Below are 14,014 nucleotides of genomic sequence, written 5' to 3'. Positions count from 1 at the left end.
TACAGAACTCTGAAAGTGTACACTGCAAAACAAACAATGGTGTCAGGACTTATTATTTTAATGACAAATACACTGTTATTGATATGAATACTTGCTATTGAGGAATGAACTATCCATTTTGAGCAAGTGACACACTTTTGCAGGAGACGGGGTTTATAGGCGTTATCTATCCAAGACGAGTTCTTCCACGCCTTCTACCTTTTGCCACATTGAAACCTGCCTCATCAACATATGAATGCGTGCAGCAGTTCCTTGGCCTCCAGCTCCAGCACATACTTTATACCAGGAGAGAGAGAGAGAAAAACTATTACAAATTTTCCAACGTAACATAATGCATTTTGGACAACATATTGTACGGTATGAACTGCCACAGAAGTGTACTTCATGGCACTACACAAAGTAACCAGTTTACAGCACTGTATATTAGAGTATAAATAGAACACATAAATGTTTTACCTGTACATACTGGTGACGGATCTCCTTCACGTTGTCTCTGTTCTGTTCAGTCGGCACATTATACAATTGTTTCATGCACATTTAATTTCTCCTGCGCACTCTGTTAATTGTAGCGATTGAAACTGATCGAATTTTCCCAAAAAGATATTGTCATCCTTTATAACAGGGCTTTGTGTGCACAAATGGCTTCCTCTTGTTGTGGAGTATAAAGGGGCCTTCTTCACTGTGAGGTTGTTCTGCAGTCCTGTGTGGTGCAGAGTAAAATTACAATAATGTACAGTAAACATTAGATACACTGCTTTAACCCATATTACTGTAGTATACAATAACTGTGCTTCCCAACTGTAAAACGCTGAAGTACAGTGCCATACAGTAAATATGGCAAATCTTTTCTGTACACTGCTTTACACTACAATATAGTAAATCTGTGCTGCAATAAAGCTGTGAGTTTAAATGTAAAATGTATAACGTGCCAAGTTCTTGTCTCATTGTAAGCTTCATGTATGACACAGTAGTGCTGTGGAGATTGTTTAGTGCTGAGTTACTGTTCAATATACAAACCTGTTCTCCCAAAATAATGTTTGAGTAATTGAATTTACAGTGGTTCTCCCAACATTCGACTGCACCCTTCACCCAGCCTCAGCCATTGTGAGGCCATGATTGACTACATGGTCCACAATTAAAGCCCTAATTTCATTAGGAATCTGCTTATGTACTTTGCCTCTTCTTCCTCTTCCCCTGGTCTTTCCCCTTCCCCCTCCTCCATGCATCATCACCCCTTTTCCCTGATGCTGACCTTCCATTTCTATGTCACTGTATTGTCAGAATGGTACACAATATGTCCTGCTTGGTTCATATATGCTTGCCAATTAAGGGTTCTTGGCATTCAGCGTTGAATGACTGTGGAGAAGTTGCTTATCCTTGGTTACAAACACTCCTCATGAGTGAAAGCTGATCTTCACCTGAGAGATATTGTTCAATTTGGGAGACATTTTCAGAAAAAAAATTATGAAGAAATGCACAAGTTTTCCTTGACTGACTTTGACATCTAGTTCAACATTTATTTAAGTAATGAGAAACTGCTACTATGATGTGCACAAAGGAATATATATAGTAGAGGTTGAACTAACAGTTATGAAAAATGTAACTCTGATGAGACAAATGCACCAAAGCAATTGAGAAAAACTGTAAAATCTCCGGTATCACTGCAGTGTCTGATCCCCTGATCCCAGCAAATATTAATACAGCACCACCAAATTCAGTATAGCTTCAGTGCTGAAAATTGTCCACCATCCTAATCATACATGCACTGTGAAGGTCCTGACCATTGAAAAATAGGCTAAATGTGGGATAATAAAGTATGCAGAGCAACATATGGACTATAATATTTAATTGTACAATTGCAGGGTGACATGTATGATCTGTGGTGCTGACAGTGAGTTTAGAAAACAATAATCATAATTTGGTCATAATTTGAAATGTGGAATGTTTAAATTTATTTTGAATAAATATAGAGTAATTCCCTTCTCAAAAGTACACATTAAAAAGTTTTATTTGCAACAGTTCTGCCAGAAGCATTTCAGAAATAAAAAAATAAATATATAAACATAATATGGATAAATGTATTTTGTTTGGAAACACTATCAAATATTCATGCCAAATATTAAGATGGAAGAAAACAGGAAAATTCTACTTTAATTGCAGCTGTGACACCTGTGAGTTATTAATTTGCCTTAAGTGGAGGTGGAGCCATTGTAATATACTGCTTTATAAAAGCCATTGCTTAGGTGCCTGTGGTATTATCAATCTGTTTGTTGGCTAGGTTGCTGAGATGGCATTTAGGCAGCTTGGCTTTGGGGTAATTCTGTTGGTGCTTTTTGGCATTTGTAATGCACAGTTAGCTGACAGGACAAATGCAATGCAAAGTGGTCAAGTAGGTATTGGTCAGCCTCATCCAATGTCAAGGCCAGTAGGGCAGCTACCTGCACAGAACCCTGCCTCAGGAGGTCTCCTTGGTCTTTTGCAAAACTCACTCAATCTCCAGTCCCAACAGGTGCTGCAAGGTCCAGTGAAGAAACTGACATGGCGTTACCCCCAAGTTCCAGTGACGCCTAAACCGCCAACAGTGCCATTTCAGATGCATGCACCAGTCCGAGTTAGCAGTGTTGCAGCTGACTGTGGCGAGAGCACAGTGTATGTGGAAGTCAAGAAAGATTTTTTTGGAAGTGGAGAACTAATAAATCCCTCTTCTCTCAGTATTGGAGGCTGTGCACCAATAGGGGAAGACTCTGCTGCTCAGGTTCTGATATTTGAAGCACAGCTGCAAAACTGCAATAGTGTGCTGACTGTGAGTTCCTACTTGTAGATTTATTGTTTTCACTTGGCATGCTTCATACTCTGGAATTGAATGCATCTAATTCTCATCTATCTCCAGATGACTGAGGCTGAACTGGTCTACACCTTCCAGCTGCTCTATGTTCCAGGAACTTCTGGTGGTGCACTAGCTGTCAGGAGAGGTACTGTTATTGGAATTGAATGTCACTATCCTAGGTAAGAATGGATCTAAACTAAGTTAAAAGATTTCCATCCAGTGGTGGGGCCTGGAGAGCTTGCCTTAAACTGTATTATTTTTCTTCCTCCACCAAACAGGTTTCATAATGTGAGCAGCAATGCTCTCTTACCTGCTTGGATTCCTTATGCTTCAACTGTGATTGCTGGGGAGCAGCTGGTCTTCTCCCTCAGACTCATGACTGGTTAGTATTGTGATCAGATTTGAGCAGCTTAAGGCATTGTAGAATGTCTAAGTCTCTTTGTGGTTCCATCAGATGACTGGCAGTTTGAGAGACCATCCAACCAGTATTACCTGGGAGACATCATCAATATTGAAGCTTCTGTAATGCAGTATAACCACATGCCTCTAAGGATCTTTGTGGACAGCTGTGTGGCTACTGCTGTACCTGATATGAATGCCTCTCCCAGATATTTCTTTATTGAGAACTATGGGTAAGCAAGTCATTTCATGACTCCTTCTGTCTGGCTGAGTATACAATTGACTCGCCTGATGTGGTATTCCTGTATTTGTTCCTAGGTGCCTGGTGGATGCTAAGCTTACAGGGTCCAAGTCCCGCTTTATGCCTCGGGTTCATGGATACAAGCTCCAGTTCCAGCTGGAGGCCTTTGCCTTTCTAAACAGCAGTGGACTGGTAAGTAATACTGTACTGATTTCCTGCAGCGGTCAGTCCTTGGGCTAAAATCTTGTTTCTGTGTAGATCTACTTAACTTGCTCTGTGAAGGCTACTCCTGCTTCTGCTCCCACTGATGCAGAACACAAAGCTTGTTTGTTCACAGCAAACAGGTCAGTTTCCAGAAGTGCTAAAAGTAAAATGTAGCAATGCTAAGCTTCTACATTCAACTTGGTGACTGACCAAGCCCTGACTGTGCTGTTTCTCAGGTGGACTGCAGTGGATGGGGATAACCAGGTTTGTGGCTGCTGTGACACAAGCTGTGGCCTCAGTGATGTTGGTGTGTCTGGTACTGGTATGTCTGTCTTGTTTGGATATTTCCTTGTGTATTTTACTCTGGGGTCAGCCTTATTTTTAACATGGCTTTACTTCTGTGTTTCAGGTCCACAGTGGCTGGGCAATATCTCACTTGGCCCTGTTAGCGTTGGACAGAAACCTCCTGTTTGGCAGCAAAAAGGTGTAAACTAAATTGAACAAAATAAATCTTGAAAAACAACCTTGTCTTGTGAGTTTCATATTGCACCTTACTATAGTCAATATGCAAGTATATTATGAACATTCTAAGTGCACTGAAAATAAATGTATTGGTTTACATGCTTTATCTAAGGTTGTATAAGCTTAAGGTTATTTTCCTGACGCCAGTTTTCTGTAGGCTGCTTGGTTGAGCATGTTAACAATTGAGTTGTCTATGTATACATGGTGTAGAGTAGAATGGGTTCAGAAACTTATGGCACTCTGCTGTTTAGTCTATAAGGAGAACATGATGCTACCCAGCCTCATGACCTGTCCGGTTTAGACTCAGGATTCACAGAACTGTTCAGACATTAGAATTAGTGTTAAAACTCAAGGAAGCTATGCTGTTGAACTGAGTTGTATTCCACAAACTGTTGTCCTTGTTTAGGTGGGAAAAGGCAGTGTGCAGAGTCAGGGCACTGCATCAGTGTATCTGTTCCAATTTTAACTAAATTCGAGTGGGTCTAGTGTGGCAGGTAGTGAAGCAGTTGAGGTCTCTAACCAACCTTTCAAAGCATTAGCTTATGATTGAGATTGGAGCTACTGGATGACAACATTTAAGCAGATCCCATTGGCTGAATTGAGAAGTCCATATTGCAGTTTTAAAAGTCTAGGCCAGAGACTGTTCCAGCATGGGAATATTGCTCAGGTCAAGAATCAGTCCTGTGTTCAACTGCTGGTAAAATGGTCCTTGCAAATTAGCTTTATTTTATTTCATTACATGGAATGCAGAAAGAATACACTACTATAGGTAAATACAGTATTTCCCTTGTATTGGTGGATTTCTGGTGAAAATTACATGAAGACCTGAACTTTCCAAAATAAATCAGTAAACTGCTTGGAACGATGCTTTAATTTTCAGTTGCTAGTCTGCTCAGGAAAGCATTTATCAGGATGTATGAAATGCACACAGACGTACACAGTCCAGTTACATTATGAAAAACACCTTGTTTCTATGCTCACTGTCCATTCTCTCAGCTCCAATATCATTACTGATGCACTGTACTTTTACAGTTACTGTAGTCCATCTGTTCCTCTGAATACTTGAACTCAGTTTTGCCATGTTCTTCAATGGTCAGGAACAACACAGGATGACCACAGTGCAAGTATGAATTGGGTGGAAAATCATTTTCAGCTCTGCATTGACACTAAAATGGTGGAGTGTCAGTGTGTTGTGCTGGTACACAGCAGGGTGGCTACAGTTTTAATGCTCTCTGTGTTACTGCTGGACTGAGAAAACTCCACCAGACAAAAACATCTAGCCAACAGTGTCCTGAGTTCACTGATGAAGGATAGGGGGACAAACAACACACACTGTGCAGCGACACAAGCTAGTGTCTCTGACTTCACATGTACAAAGTGGATCAGCGAGGTAGGTGTGTCTTACAGATTGGAGAGTAGGGGTGCCTACACACTACAAAACACAGTACATGCAAATGTATGCAGTGTCTGTGCATTTAGAAGGCGTGTACATGGCTGGAGCAGGGGCAAGGTTTGTTTAGCTGGACATCCAGTAGGAAATGAGAAATTTTACAGCAGGAAGAAAGTATGGACCATCGAAAAACCAGACAAATCTGATGAAACAAAATACACAGACACAATGTGCTAGGATGCCGAATGATAAAGTGAATCTTTTTATTCTCTTAATCTGGCATCATACAGAAGTTGTAAAGTGTACACTGCCCTGATTAGCCTTTCCTCCATTACGGATTTTCATCCATTAACTGCATTCGGGCAACTTTGTAGTTCGTCGTAGCCGATGCAGAGTCCTAACTGCAAGGTCCAGTGAAGAAACTGACATGGCGTTACCCCCAAATTCCAGTGACGCCTAAACCGCCAACAGTGCCATTTCAGATGCATGCACCTGTCCAAGTTAGCAGTGTTGCAGCTGACTGTGGAGAGAGCACAGTGTATGTGGAAGTCAAGAAGGATTTTTTTGGAAGTGGAGAACTAATAAACAAAATACACAGACACAATGTGCTAGGATGCCGAATGATGAAGTGAATCTTTTTATTCTCTTAATCTGGCATCATACAGAAGTTGTAAAGTGTACACTGCTCTGATTAGCCTTTCCTCCATTACGGATTTTCATCCATTAACTTCATTCGGGCAACTTTGTAGTTCGTCGTAGCCGATGCAGAGTCCTAACTGAAATTCGTTTGAGGAATACATTTCTGGCATTCCATCAGCCCCTATTGTGTAGGCAACCTAAGTGGAACTACAGAGTGGCATGTATGATCCATGGAGCCGACAGTGAGTTTAGAAAATAGTAGGTGGTCATAATTTGAAACGTGGAATGTTTACATTTATTTATGCAACAGTTCTGCCAGAAGCATTTCAGTAATAAAAATTAAATATATAAACATAATATGGATGAATATATTTTGAATGGGACCACTATCAAATATTCATGTAAATTATTAAGACAGGGGAAAAAGGGGAAAATTCTATTCAAATTGCAGCTGTGACACCTGTGAGCTATTAATTTGCCTTAAATGGAGGTGGAGTCATCGTAATCTACTGCTTTATAAAAGCCATTTGTTAGTAGAGTGAGATATTGTCAGTCTGATTGTTGGTTAGGTTCCTAAGATGGTGTTTAGGCAGCTTGGCTTTGGGGTAATTCTGTTGGTGCTTTATGGCATTTGTAATGCACAGTTAGCTGACAGGACAAATGCAATGCAATGCAAGGTGTTCAAGGAGTTGTTGGTCAGCCTCATCCAATGTCAAGGCCAGTAGCGCAGCTACCTCCACAGAACCCTGCCTCAGGAGGTCTCCTTGGTCTTTTGCAAAACTCACTCAATCTCCAGTCCCAACAGGTGCTGCAAGGTCCAGTGAAGAAACTGACATGGCGTTACCCCCAAATTCCAGTGACGCCTAAACCGCCAACAGTGCCATTTCAGATGCATGCACCTGTCCGAGTTAGCAGTGTTGCAGCTGACTGTGGAGAGAGCACAGTGTATGTGGAAGTCAAGAAGGATTTTTTTGGAAGTGGAGAACTAATAAACCCTTCTTCTCTCAGTATTGGAGGCTGTGCACCAATAGGGGAAGACACTGCTGCTCAGGTTCTCATCTTTGAAGCACAGCTGCAAAACTGCAATAGTGTGCTGACTGTGAGTACCTAATAGTAGATTTATTGTTTCTTTTCACTTGGCATGATTCATACTCTGGAATTGAATGCATCTAAATCTCCTCTTTCTCCAGATGACTGAGGCTGAACTGGTCTACACCTTCCAGCTGCTCTATGTTCCAGGAACTTCTGGTGGTGCACTAGCTGTCAGGAGAGGTACTGTTATTGGAATTGAATGTCACTATCCTAGGTAAGACTGGATCTAAACTAAGTTAAAAGATTTCCTTCCAGTGGTGGGGTCTGGAGAGCCTGCCTTAAACTGTATTATTTTTCTTTCTCCCGTAAACAGGTTTCATAATGTGAGCAGCAATGCCCTCTTACCTGCTTGGATTCCTTATGCTTCAACTGTGATTGCTGGGGAGCAGCTGGTCTTCTCCCTCAGACTCATGACTGGTTAGTATTGTGATCAGATTTGAGCAGCTTAATGCATTGTAGAATGGCTAAGTCTCTTTGTGGTTCCCTCAGATGACTGGCAGTTTGAGAGACCATCCAACCAGTATTTCCTGGGAGACATCATCAATATTGAAGCTTCTGTAATGCAGTACAACCATGTGCCTCTAAGGATTTTTGTGGATAGCTGTGTGGCTACTGCTGTACCTGATATGAATGCCTCTCCCAGATATTCCTTTATTGAGAACTATGGGTAAGCATTTCATGACTCCTTCAGTCTGGCTGAGTATATAATTGACTCGCCTGATGTGGTATTCCTGTATTTGTTCCTAGGTGCCTGGTGGATACTAAGCTTACAGGATCCAAGTCCCGCTTTATGCCTCGGGTTTATGGATACAAGCTCCAGTTCCAGCTGGAGGCCTTTGCCTTTATAAACAGCAGTGGACTGGTAAGTAATACTGTACTGATTTCCTGCAGCGGTCAGTCCTTGAGCTAATATCTTGTTTCTATGTAGATCTACTTAACTTGCTCTGTGAAGGCTACTCCTGCTTCTGCTCCCACTGATGCACAGCACAAAGCTTGTTTGTTCACTGCAAACAGGTCAGTTTCCAGAAGTGCTAAAAGTAAAATGTAGCAATGCTAAGGTTCTACATTAGACTTGGTGACCGACCAAGCCCTGACTGTGCTTTTTCTCAGGTGGACTGCAGTGGATGGGGATAACCAGATGTGTGGCTGCTGTGACACAAGCTGTGGCCTCAGTGATGTTGGTGTGTCTGGTACTGGTATGTCTGTCTTGTTTGGATATTTCCTTGTGTATTTTACTCTGGGGTCAGCCTTATTTTTAACATGGCTTTACTTCTGTGTTTCAGGTCCACAGTGGCTGGGCAATATCTCACTTGGCCCTGTTAGCGTTGGACAGAAACCTCCTGTTTGGCAGCGAAAAGGTGTAAACTAGTTTGAACAAAATAAATCTTGAAAAACAACCTTGTCTTGTGAGTTTCATATTGCACCTTACTATAGTCAATATGCAAGTATATTATGAACATTCTAACTGCACTGAAAATGCATGTATTGGTTTACATGCTTTATCTAAGGTTGTATAAGCTTAAGGTTATTTTCCTGATGCCAGTTTTCTGTAGGCTGCCTGGTTGAGCAAGTTAACAATTGACAGTTGTCTGTGTACACGTGGTGTAGCGTAGACTGGGTTCAGAAACCTATGGCACTCTGCTGTTTAGTCTGTAAGGAGAACATGATGCTACCCAGCCTTATAACCTGCTATTGACCTGTCCTGTTTAGACTCAGGATGCACAGAACTGTTCAGATGTTAGAATTGGTGTTAAATCTCAAGGAAGCTATGCTGTTGAACTGAGTTGTAGTCCACAAACTGTTGTCCTTGTTTAGGTGGGAAAAGGCAGTGTGCAGAGTCAGGGCACCGCATCAGTGGATCTGTTCCAATTGGAGTGGGTCTAGTGTGGCAGGTAGTGAAGCAGCTGAGGTCTCTAACCAACCTTTCAAAGAATTAGCTTATGATTGAGATTGGAGCTACTGGCTGGCAATCATTTAAGCAGGTCCCATTGGCTGAATTGGGAAGGTTTTAGTCCGTATTGCAGTTTTAAGAGTCTCGGACAGAGACTGTTCCAGCATGGGAAGGTTGCTCAAGTCAGGAATCAGTCCTGTGTTCAACTGCTGGTAAAATGGTCACTTGCAAATTAGCTTAATTTTATTTCATAATACACTGAATGCAGAAAGAATACATGCTATAGTGAAATACAGTATGTCCCTTGTATCTGTGAATTTCTGGTGAATATTACATGAAGACCTGAACTTTCCTAAAATCAGTAACTGCTTGGCAGGATGCTGGAACTTTCTATTGCTAGTCTGCTCAGGAAAGCATTTATCAAGATGTATGCATATGTATGAAATGCACACTGATGTACACAGTCCAGTCACATTATGAAAAACAACTTGTTTCAACGCTCACTGTCCATTCTCTCAGCTCCAATGTTATTACTGATGCACTGTGTACTTTTACACTTACTGTAGTCCATCTGTTCCTCTGAATACTTAACCTCAATTTTGCCATGTTCTTCAATGGTCAGGAACAACACAGGATGACCACAGTGCAAGTATGAATTGGGTGGAGGATCATTTTCAGCTCTGCATCGACACTAAAATGGTGGAGTGCTAGTGTGTTGTGCTGGTACATAGCAGGGTGGCTACAGTTTTAATGCTCTGTGTTACTGCTGGACTGAGAAAACTCCACTAGACAAAAACATCTAGCCAACAGTGTCCTGAGTTCACTGATGAAGGATGGGGGACAAACAACACACACTGTGCAGCGACACAAGCTAGTGTCTCTGACTTCACATGTACAAAGTGGATCAGCGAGGTAGGTGTGTCCTACAGATTGGAGAGTAGGGGTGCCTACACACTACAAAACACAGTACATGCAAATGTATGCAGTGTCTGTGCATTTAGAAGGCGTGTACATGGCTGGAGCAGGGGCAAGGTTTGTTTAGCTGGACATCCAGTAGGAAACGAGACATTTTACAGCAGGAAGAAAGTATGGACCATCGAAAAACCAGATAAATCTGATAAAACAAAATACACAGACACAATGTGCTAGGCTGCCGAATGATGAAGTGAATCTTTTTATTCTCTTAATCTGACATCATACAGAAGTTGTAAAGTTTACACTGCCCTGATTAGCCTTTCCTCCTTTATGGATTTTCATCCGTTGTCCTGATGGAGTGTCAATGACTGCACTCAGGCACATTTGTAGTCTGTCATAGCCGATACAGAGTCCTAACTGAAATACATTTGAGGAATACATTTCTGGCACTCCATCAGCCTCTATTGTGTAGGCCACCTAAGTGGACACAGTGTTTCAAAGCTCCAGTATCACTGCTGTGTCTGATCCACTCATACCAGCCCAGCAAATAGTAACACAGCACTACCAAAATCAGTATCCCTTTATTATCCACCATCCTAATCATACATGCCCTGTGGAGGTCCTGACCATTGAAGAACAGGCTAAATGTGGAATAACAAAGTATGCAGAGCAACAGGTGGAATATAATATTTAACTCTACAATTACAGAGTGACATGTATGATCCATGGAGCTGACAGTGAGTTTAGAAAATAGTAGGTGATAATAATATGAAACGTGGAATGTTTACATTTATTTATGCAACAGTTCTCCTAGAAGCATTTCAGTAATAAAAATTAAATATATAAACATAATATGGATAAACGTATTTTGAATGGGAACACTATGAAATATTCATGTCAATTACTAAGACATGGGGAAAAAGGGGAAAATTCTACTCTAATTGCAGCTGTGACACCTGTGAGCTATTAATTTGCCTTAAGTGGAGGTGGAGTCATCGTAATCTACTGCTTTATAAAAGCTATTTCTTAGTTGCATGTGGTATAATCAGTCTGTTTGTTGGCTAGGTTGTTAAGATGGTGTTTAGGCAGCTTGGCTTTGGGGTAATTCTGTTGGTGCTTTATAGCATTTGTAATGCACAGTTAGCTGACAGGACAAATGCAATGCAAAGTGGTCAAGTAGGTGTTGGTCAGCCTCATCCAATGTTGGGGCCAGTAGCACAGCTACCTGTACAGAACCCTGCCTCAGGAGGTCTCCTTGGTCTTTTGCAAAACTCACTCAATCTCCAGTCCCAACAGGTGCTGCAGGGTCCAGTGAAGAAACTGACATGGCGTTACCCCCAAGTTCCAGTAACGCCTAAACCGCCAACAGTGCCATTTCAGATGCATGCACCTGTCCGACTTAGCAGTGTTGCAGCTGACTGTGGCGAGAGCACAGTGTATGTGGAAGTCAAGAAAGATTTTTTTGGAAGTGGAGAACTAATAAACCCCTCTTCTCTCAGTATTGGAGGCTGTGCACCAATAGGGGAAGACACTGCTGCTCAGGTTCTGATATTTGAAGCACAGCTACAAAATTGCAATAGTGTGTTGACTGTGAGTACCTAATAGTAGATTTATTGTTTCTTTTCACTTGGCATGATTCATACTCTGGAACTGAATGCATCTAATTCTCATCTTTCTCTAGATGACTGAGGCTGAACTGGTCTACACCTTCCACCTGCTCTATGTTCCAGGAACTTCTGGTGGTGCACTAGCTGTCAGGAGAGGTACTGTTATTGGAATTGAATGTCACTATCCTAGGTAAGAGTGGATCTAAACTAAGTTTAAAATATTTCCTTCCAGTGGTGGGGCCTAGAGAGCCTGCCTTAAACTGTATTTTTCTTCCTCCCCAAACAGGTTTCATAATGTGAGCAGCAATGCTCTCTTACCTGCTTGGATTCCTTATGCTTCAACTGTGATTGCTGGGGAGCAGCTGGTCTTCTCCCTCAGACTTGTGACTGGTTAGTATTGTGATCAGATTTGAGCAGCTTAAGGCATTGTAGAATGGCTAAGTCTCTTTGTGGTTCCCTCAGATGACTGGCAGTTTGAGAGACCATCCAACCAGTATTTCCTGGGAGACATCATCAATATTGAAGCTTCTGTAATGCAGTACAACCATGTGCCTCTAAGGATTTTTGTGGATAGCTGTGTGGCTACTGCTGTACCTGATATGAATGCCTCTCCCAGATATTCCTTTATTGAGAACTATGGGTAAGCAAGTCATTTCATGACTCCTTCAGTCTGGCTGAGTATATAATTGACTCGCCTGATGTGGTATTCCTGTATTTGTTCCTAGGTGCCTGGTGGATGCTAAGCTTACAGGATCCAAGTCCCGCTTTATGCCTCGGGTTCATGGATACAAGCTCCAGTTCCAGCTGGAGGCCTTTGCCTTTATAAACAGCAGTGGACTAGTAAGTAATACTGTACTGATTTCCTGAAGTGGTCAGTCCTTGAGCTAATATCTTGTTTCTGTGTAGATCTACTTAACTTGCTCTGTGAAGGCTACTCCTGCTTCTGCTCCCACTGATGCAGAACACAAAGCTTGTTTGTTCACTGCAAACAGGTCAGTTTCCAGAAGTGCTAATAGTAAAATGTAGCTATGCTAAGCTTCTACATTAGACTTGGTGACCGACCAAGCCCTGACTGCTGTTTCTCAGGTGGACTGCAGTGGATGGGGATAACCAGGTTTGTGGCTGCTGTGACACAAGCTGTGGCCTCAGTTATGTTGGTGTGTCTGGTACTGGTATGTCTCTTGTTTGGATACTTCCTTGAATATTATACTCTGGTGTCAGCCTTATTAACATGGCTTTACTTCTGTGTTTTAGGTCCACAGTGGCTGGGCAATATCTCACTTGGCCCTGTTAGCGTTGGACAGAAACCTCCTGCTTGGAAGCAAAAAGGTGTAAACTAAATTGAACAAAATAAATCTTGAAAAACAACCTTGTTTTGAGTGAATTTCATATTGCACCTTACTGTAGTCAATATGCAAGTACATTATGAACATTAACTTGCAGAATAAATTCTTTCAGTTCACTGAAAATACATGTAATTAGTGTACATACTATCTAGGCATCAGGCAATAAGTCATTAAATATAGCTGAGTCTTGTTGAGTGTGGAGTTTCAGTAAAGTGCTGTGTACAAAGCTAGTTCTTGGGGTGGGTTCCTACACTGCTGCTAATGGCCTGGGGGGGGGGGGGATGTTTATGAACTGACTGGTGCTGGACCTTTTCAGTGCTTCTGTCTCTCCTGTGGCAGTGAGTTGTGGACTGTTTCCAGAAGTTCACTCAGCCTAAAGGTTTTGCCTGTTTCAAGAGTCTCGGACAGAGACTGTTCCAGCATGGGAAGGTTGCTTGTGTCAGGAATCAGTCCTGTGTTCAACTGCTGGTAAAATGGTCGCTTGCAAATTAGCTTAATTTTATTTCATAATACCATTGAATGCAGAAAGAATACATGCTACAGTGAAATACAGTATGTCCTTTGTATCGGTGGATTTCTGGTGAATATTACAGGAAAGCCTGAAGTTTCCAAAATGTTCAGTAAACTGCTTGGAAGGATGCTGAAATTTTCAGTTGCTAGTCTGCTCAGGAAAGCATTTATCAGGATGTATGCATACATATGTATGAAATGCACACAGATGTACACAGTCCAGTCACATTATGAAAAACAACTTGTTTCAACGGTCACTGTCCATTCTCTCAGCTCCAATACCATTACTGATGCACTGTACTTTTACACTTATTGTAGTCCATCTGTTCCTCTGAATACTTGAACTCAATTTTGCCATGTTCTTCAATGGTCAGGAACAACATAGGATGACCACAGTGCAAGTATGAATTGGGTGGAGGATCATTTTCAGC

The 14,014-nt window shown here is 41.7% G+C and overlaps 3 protein-coding genes across 3 annotated transcripts; all 3 read left to right on the top strand.

Moving 5' to 3' along the window:
- Window positions 1–2,269: 2,269 nt before the first annotated feature.
- On the top strand, window positions 2,270–4,195 carry LOC136699150 (zona pellucida sperm-binding protein 3-like). Its single transcript, XM_066673618.1, has 8 exons — window positions 2,270–2,803; window positions 2,891–3,006; window positions 3,106–3,209; window positions 3,282–3,459; window positions 3,545–3,659; window positions 3,726–3,811; window positions 3,908–3,993; window positions 4,081–4,195. Exons 1-8 carry the CDS (start codon window positions 2,288–2,290, stop codon window positions 4,164–4,166), a joined length of 1,287 nt encoding a protein of 428 aa, XP_066529715.1. The 5' UTR covers window positions 2,270–2,287; the 3' UTR covers window positions 4,167–4,195.
- Window positions 4,196–6,766: 2,571 nt separating this feature from the next.
- Window positions 6,767–8,711, top strand: LOC136699323 (zona pellucida sperm-binding protein 3-like). The gene is made up of 8 exons (XM_066673944.1): window positions 6,767–7,321; window positions 7,413–7,528; window positions 7,628–7,731; window positions 7,804–7,981; window positions 8,062–8,176; window positions 8,243–8,328; window positions 8,425–8,510; window positions 8,598–8,711. Exons 1-8 carry the CDS (start codon window positions 6,893–6,895, stop codon window positions 8,681–8,683), a joined length of 1,200 nt encoding a protein of 399 aa, XP_066530041.1. The 5' UTR covers window positions 6,767–6,892; the 3' UTR covers window positions 8,684–8,711.
- A 2,449-nt stretch (window positions 8,712–11,160) lies between these two features.
- Window positions 11,161–13,096, top strand: LOC136699305 (zona pellucida sperm-binding protein 3-like). Its single transcript, XM_066673912.1, has 8 exons — window positions 11,161–11,710; window positions 11,802–11,917; window positions 12,014–12,117; window positions 12,190–12,367; window positions 12,453–12,567; window positions 12,634–12,719; window positions 12,814–12,899; window positions 12,982–13,096. Exons 1-8 carry the CDS (start codon window positions 11,195–11,197, stop codon window positions 13,065–13,067), a joined length of 1,287 nt encoding a protein of 428 aa, XP_066530009.1. The 5' UTR covers window positions 11,161–11,194; the 3' UTR covers window positions 13,068–13,096.
- Window positions 13,097–14,014: the final 918 nt, after the last annotated feature.

This window comes from Hoplias malabaricus, chromosome 6 (assembly GCF_029633855.1).
Source record: "Hoplias malabaricus isolate fHopMal1 chromosome 6, fHopMal1.hap1, whole genome shotgun sequence".
NCBI lineage: Eukaryota > Metazoa > Chordata > Actinopteri > Characiformes > Erythrinidae > Hoplias > Hoplias malabaricus.
This window is presented reverse-complemented; position numbering and strand designations above follow the sequence as displayed.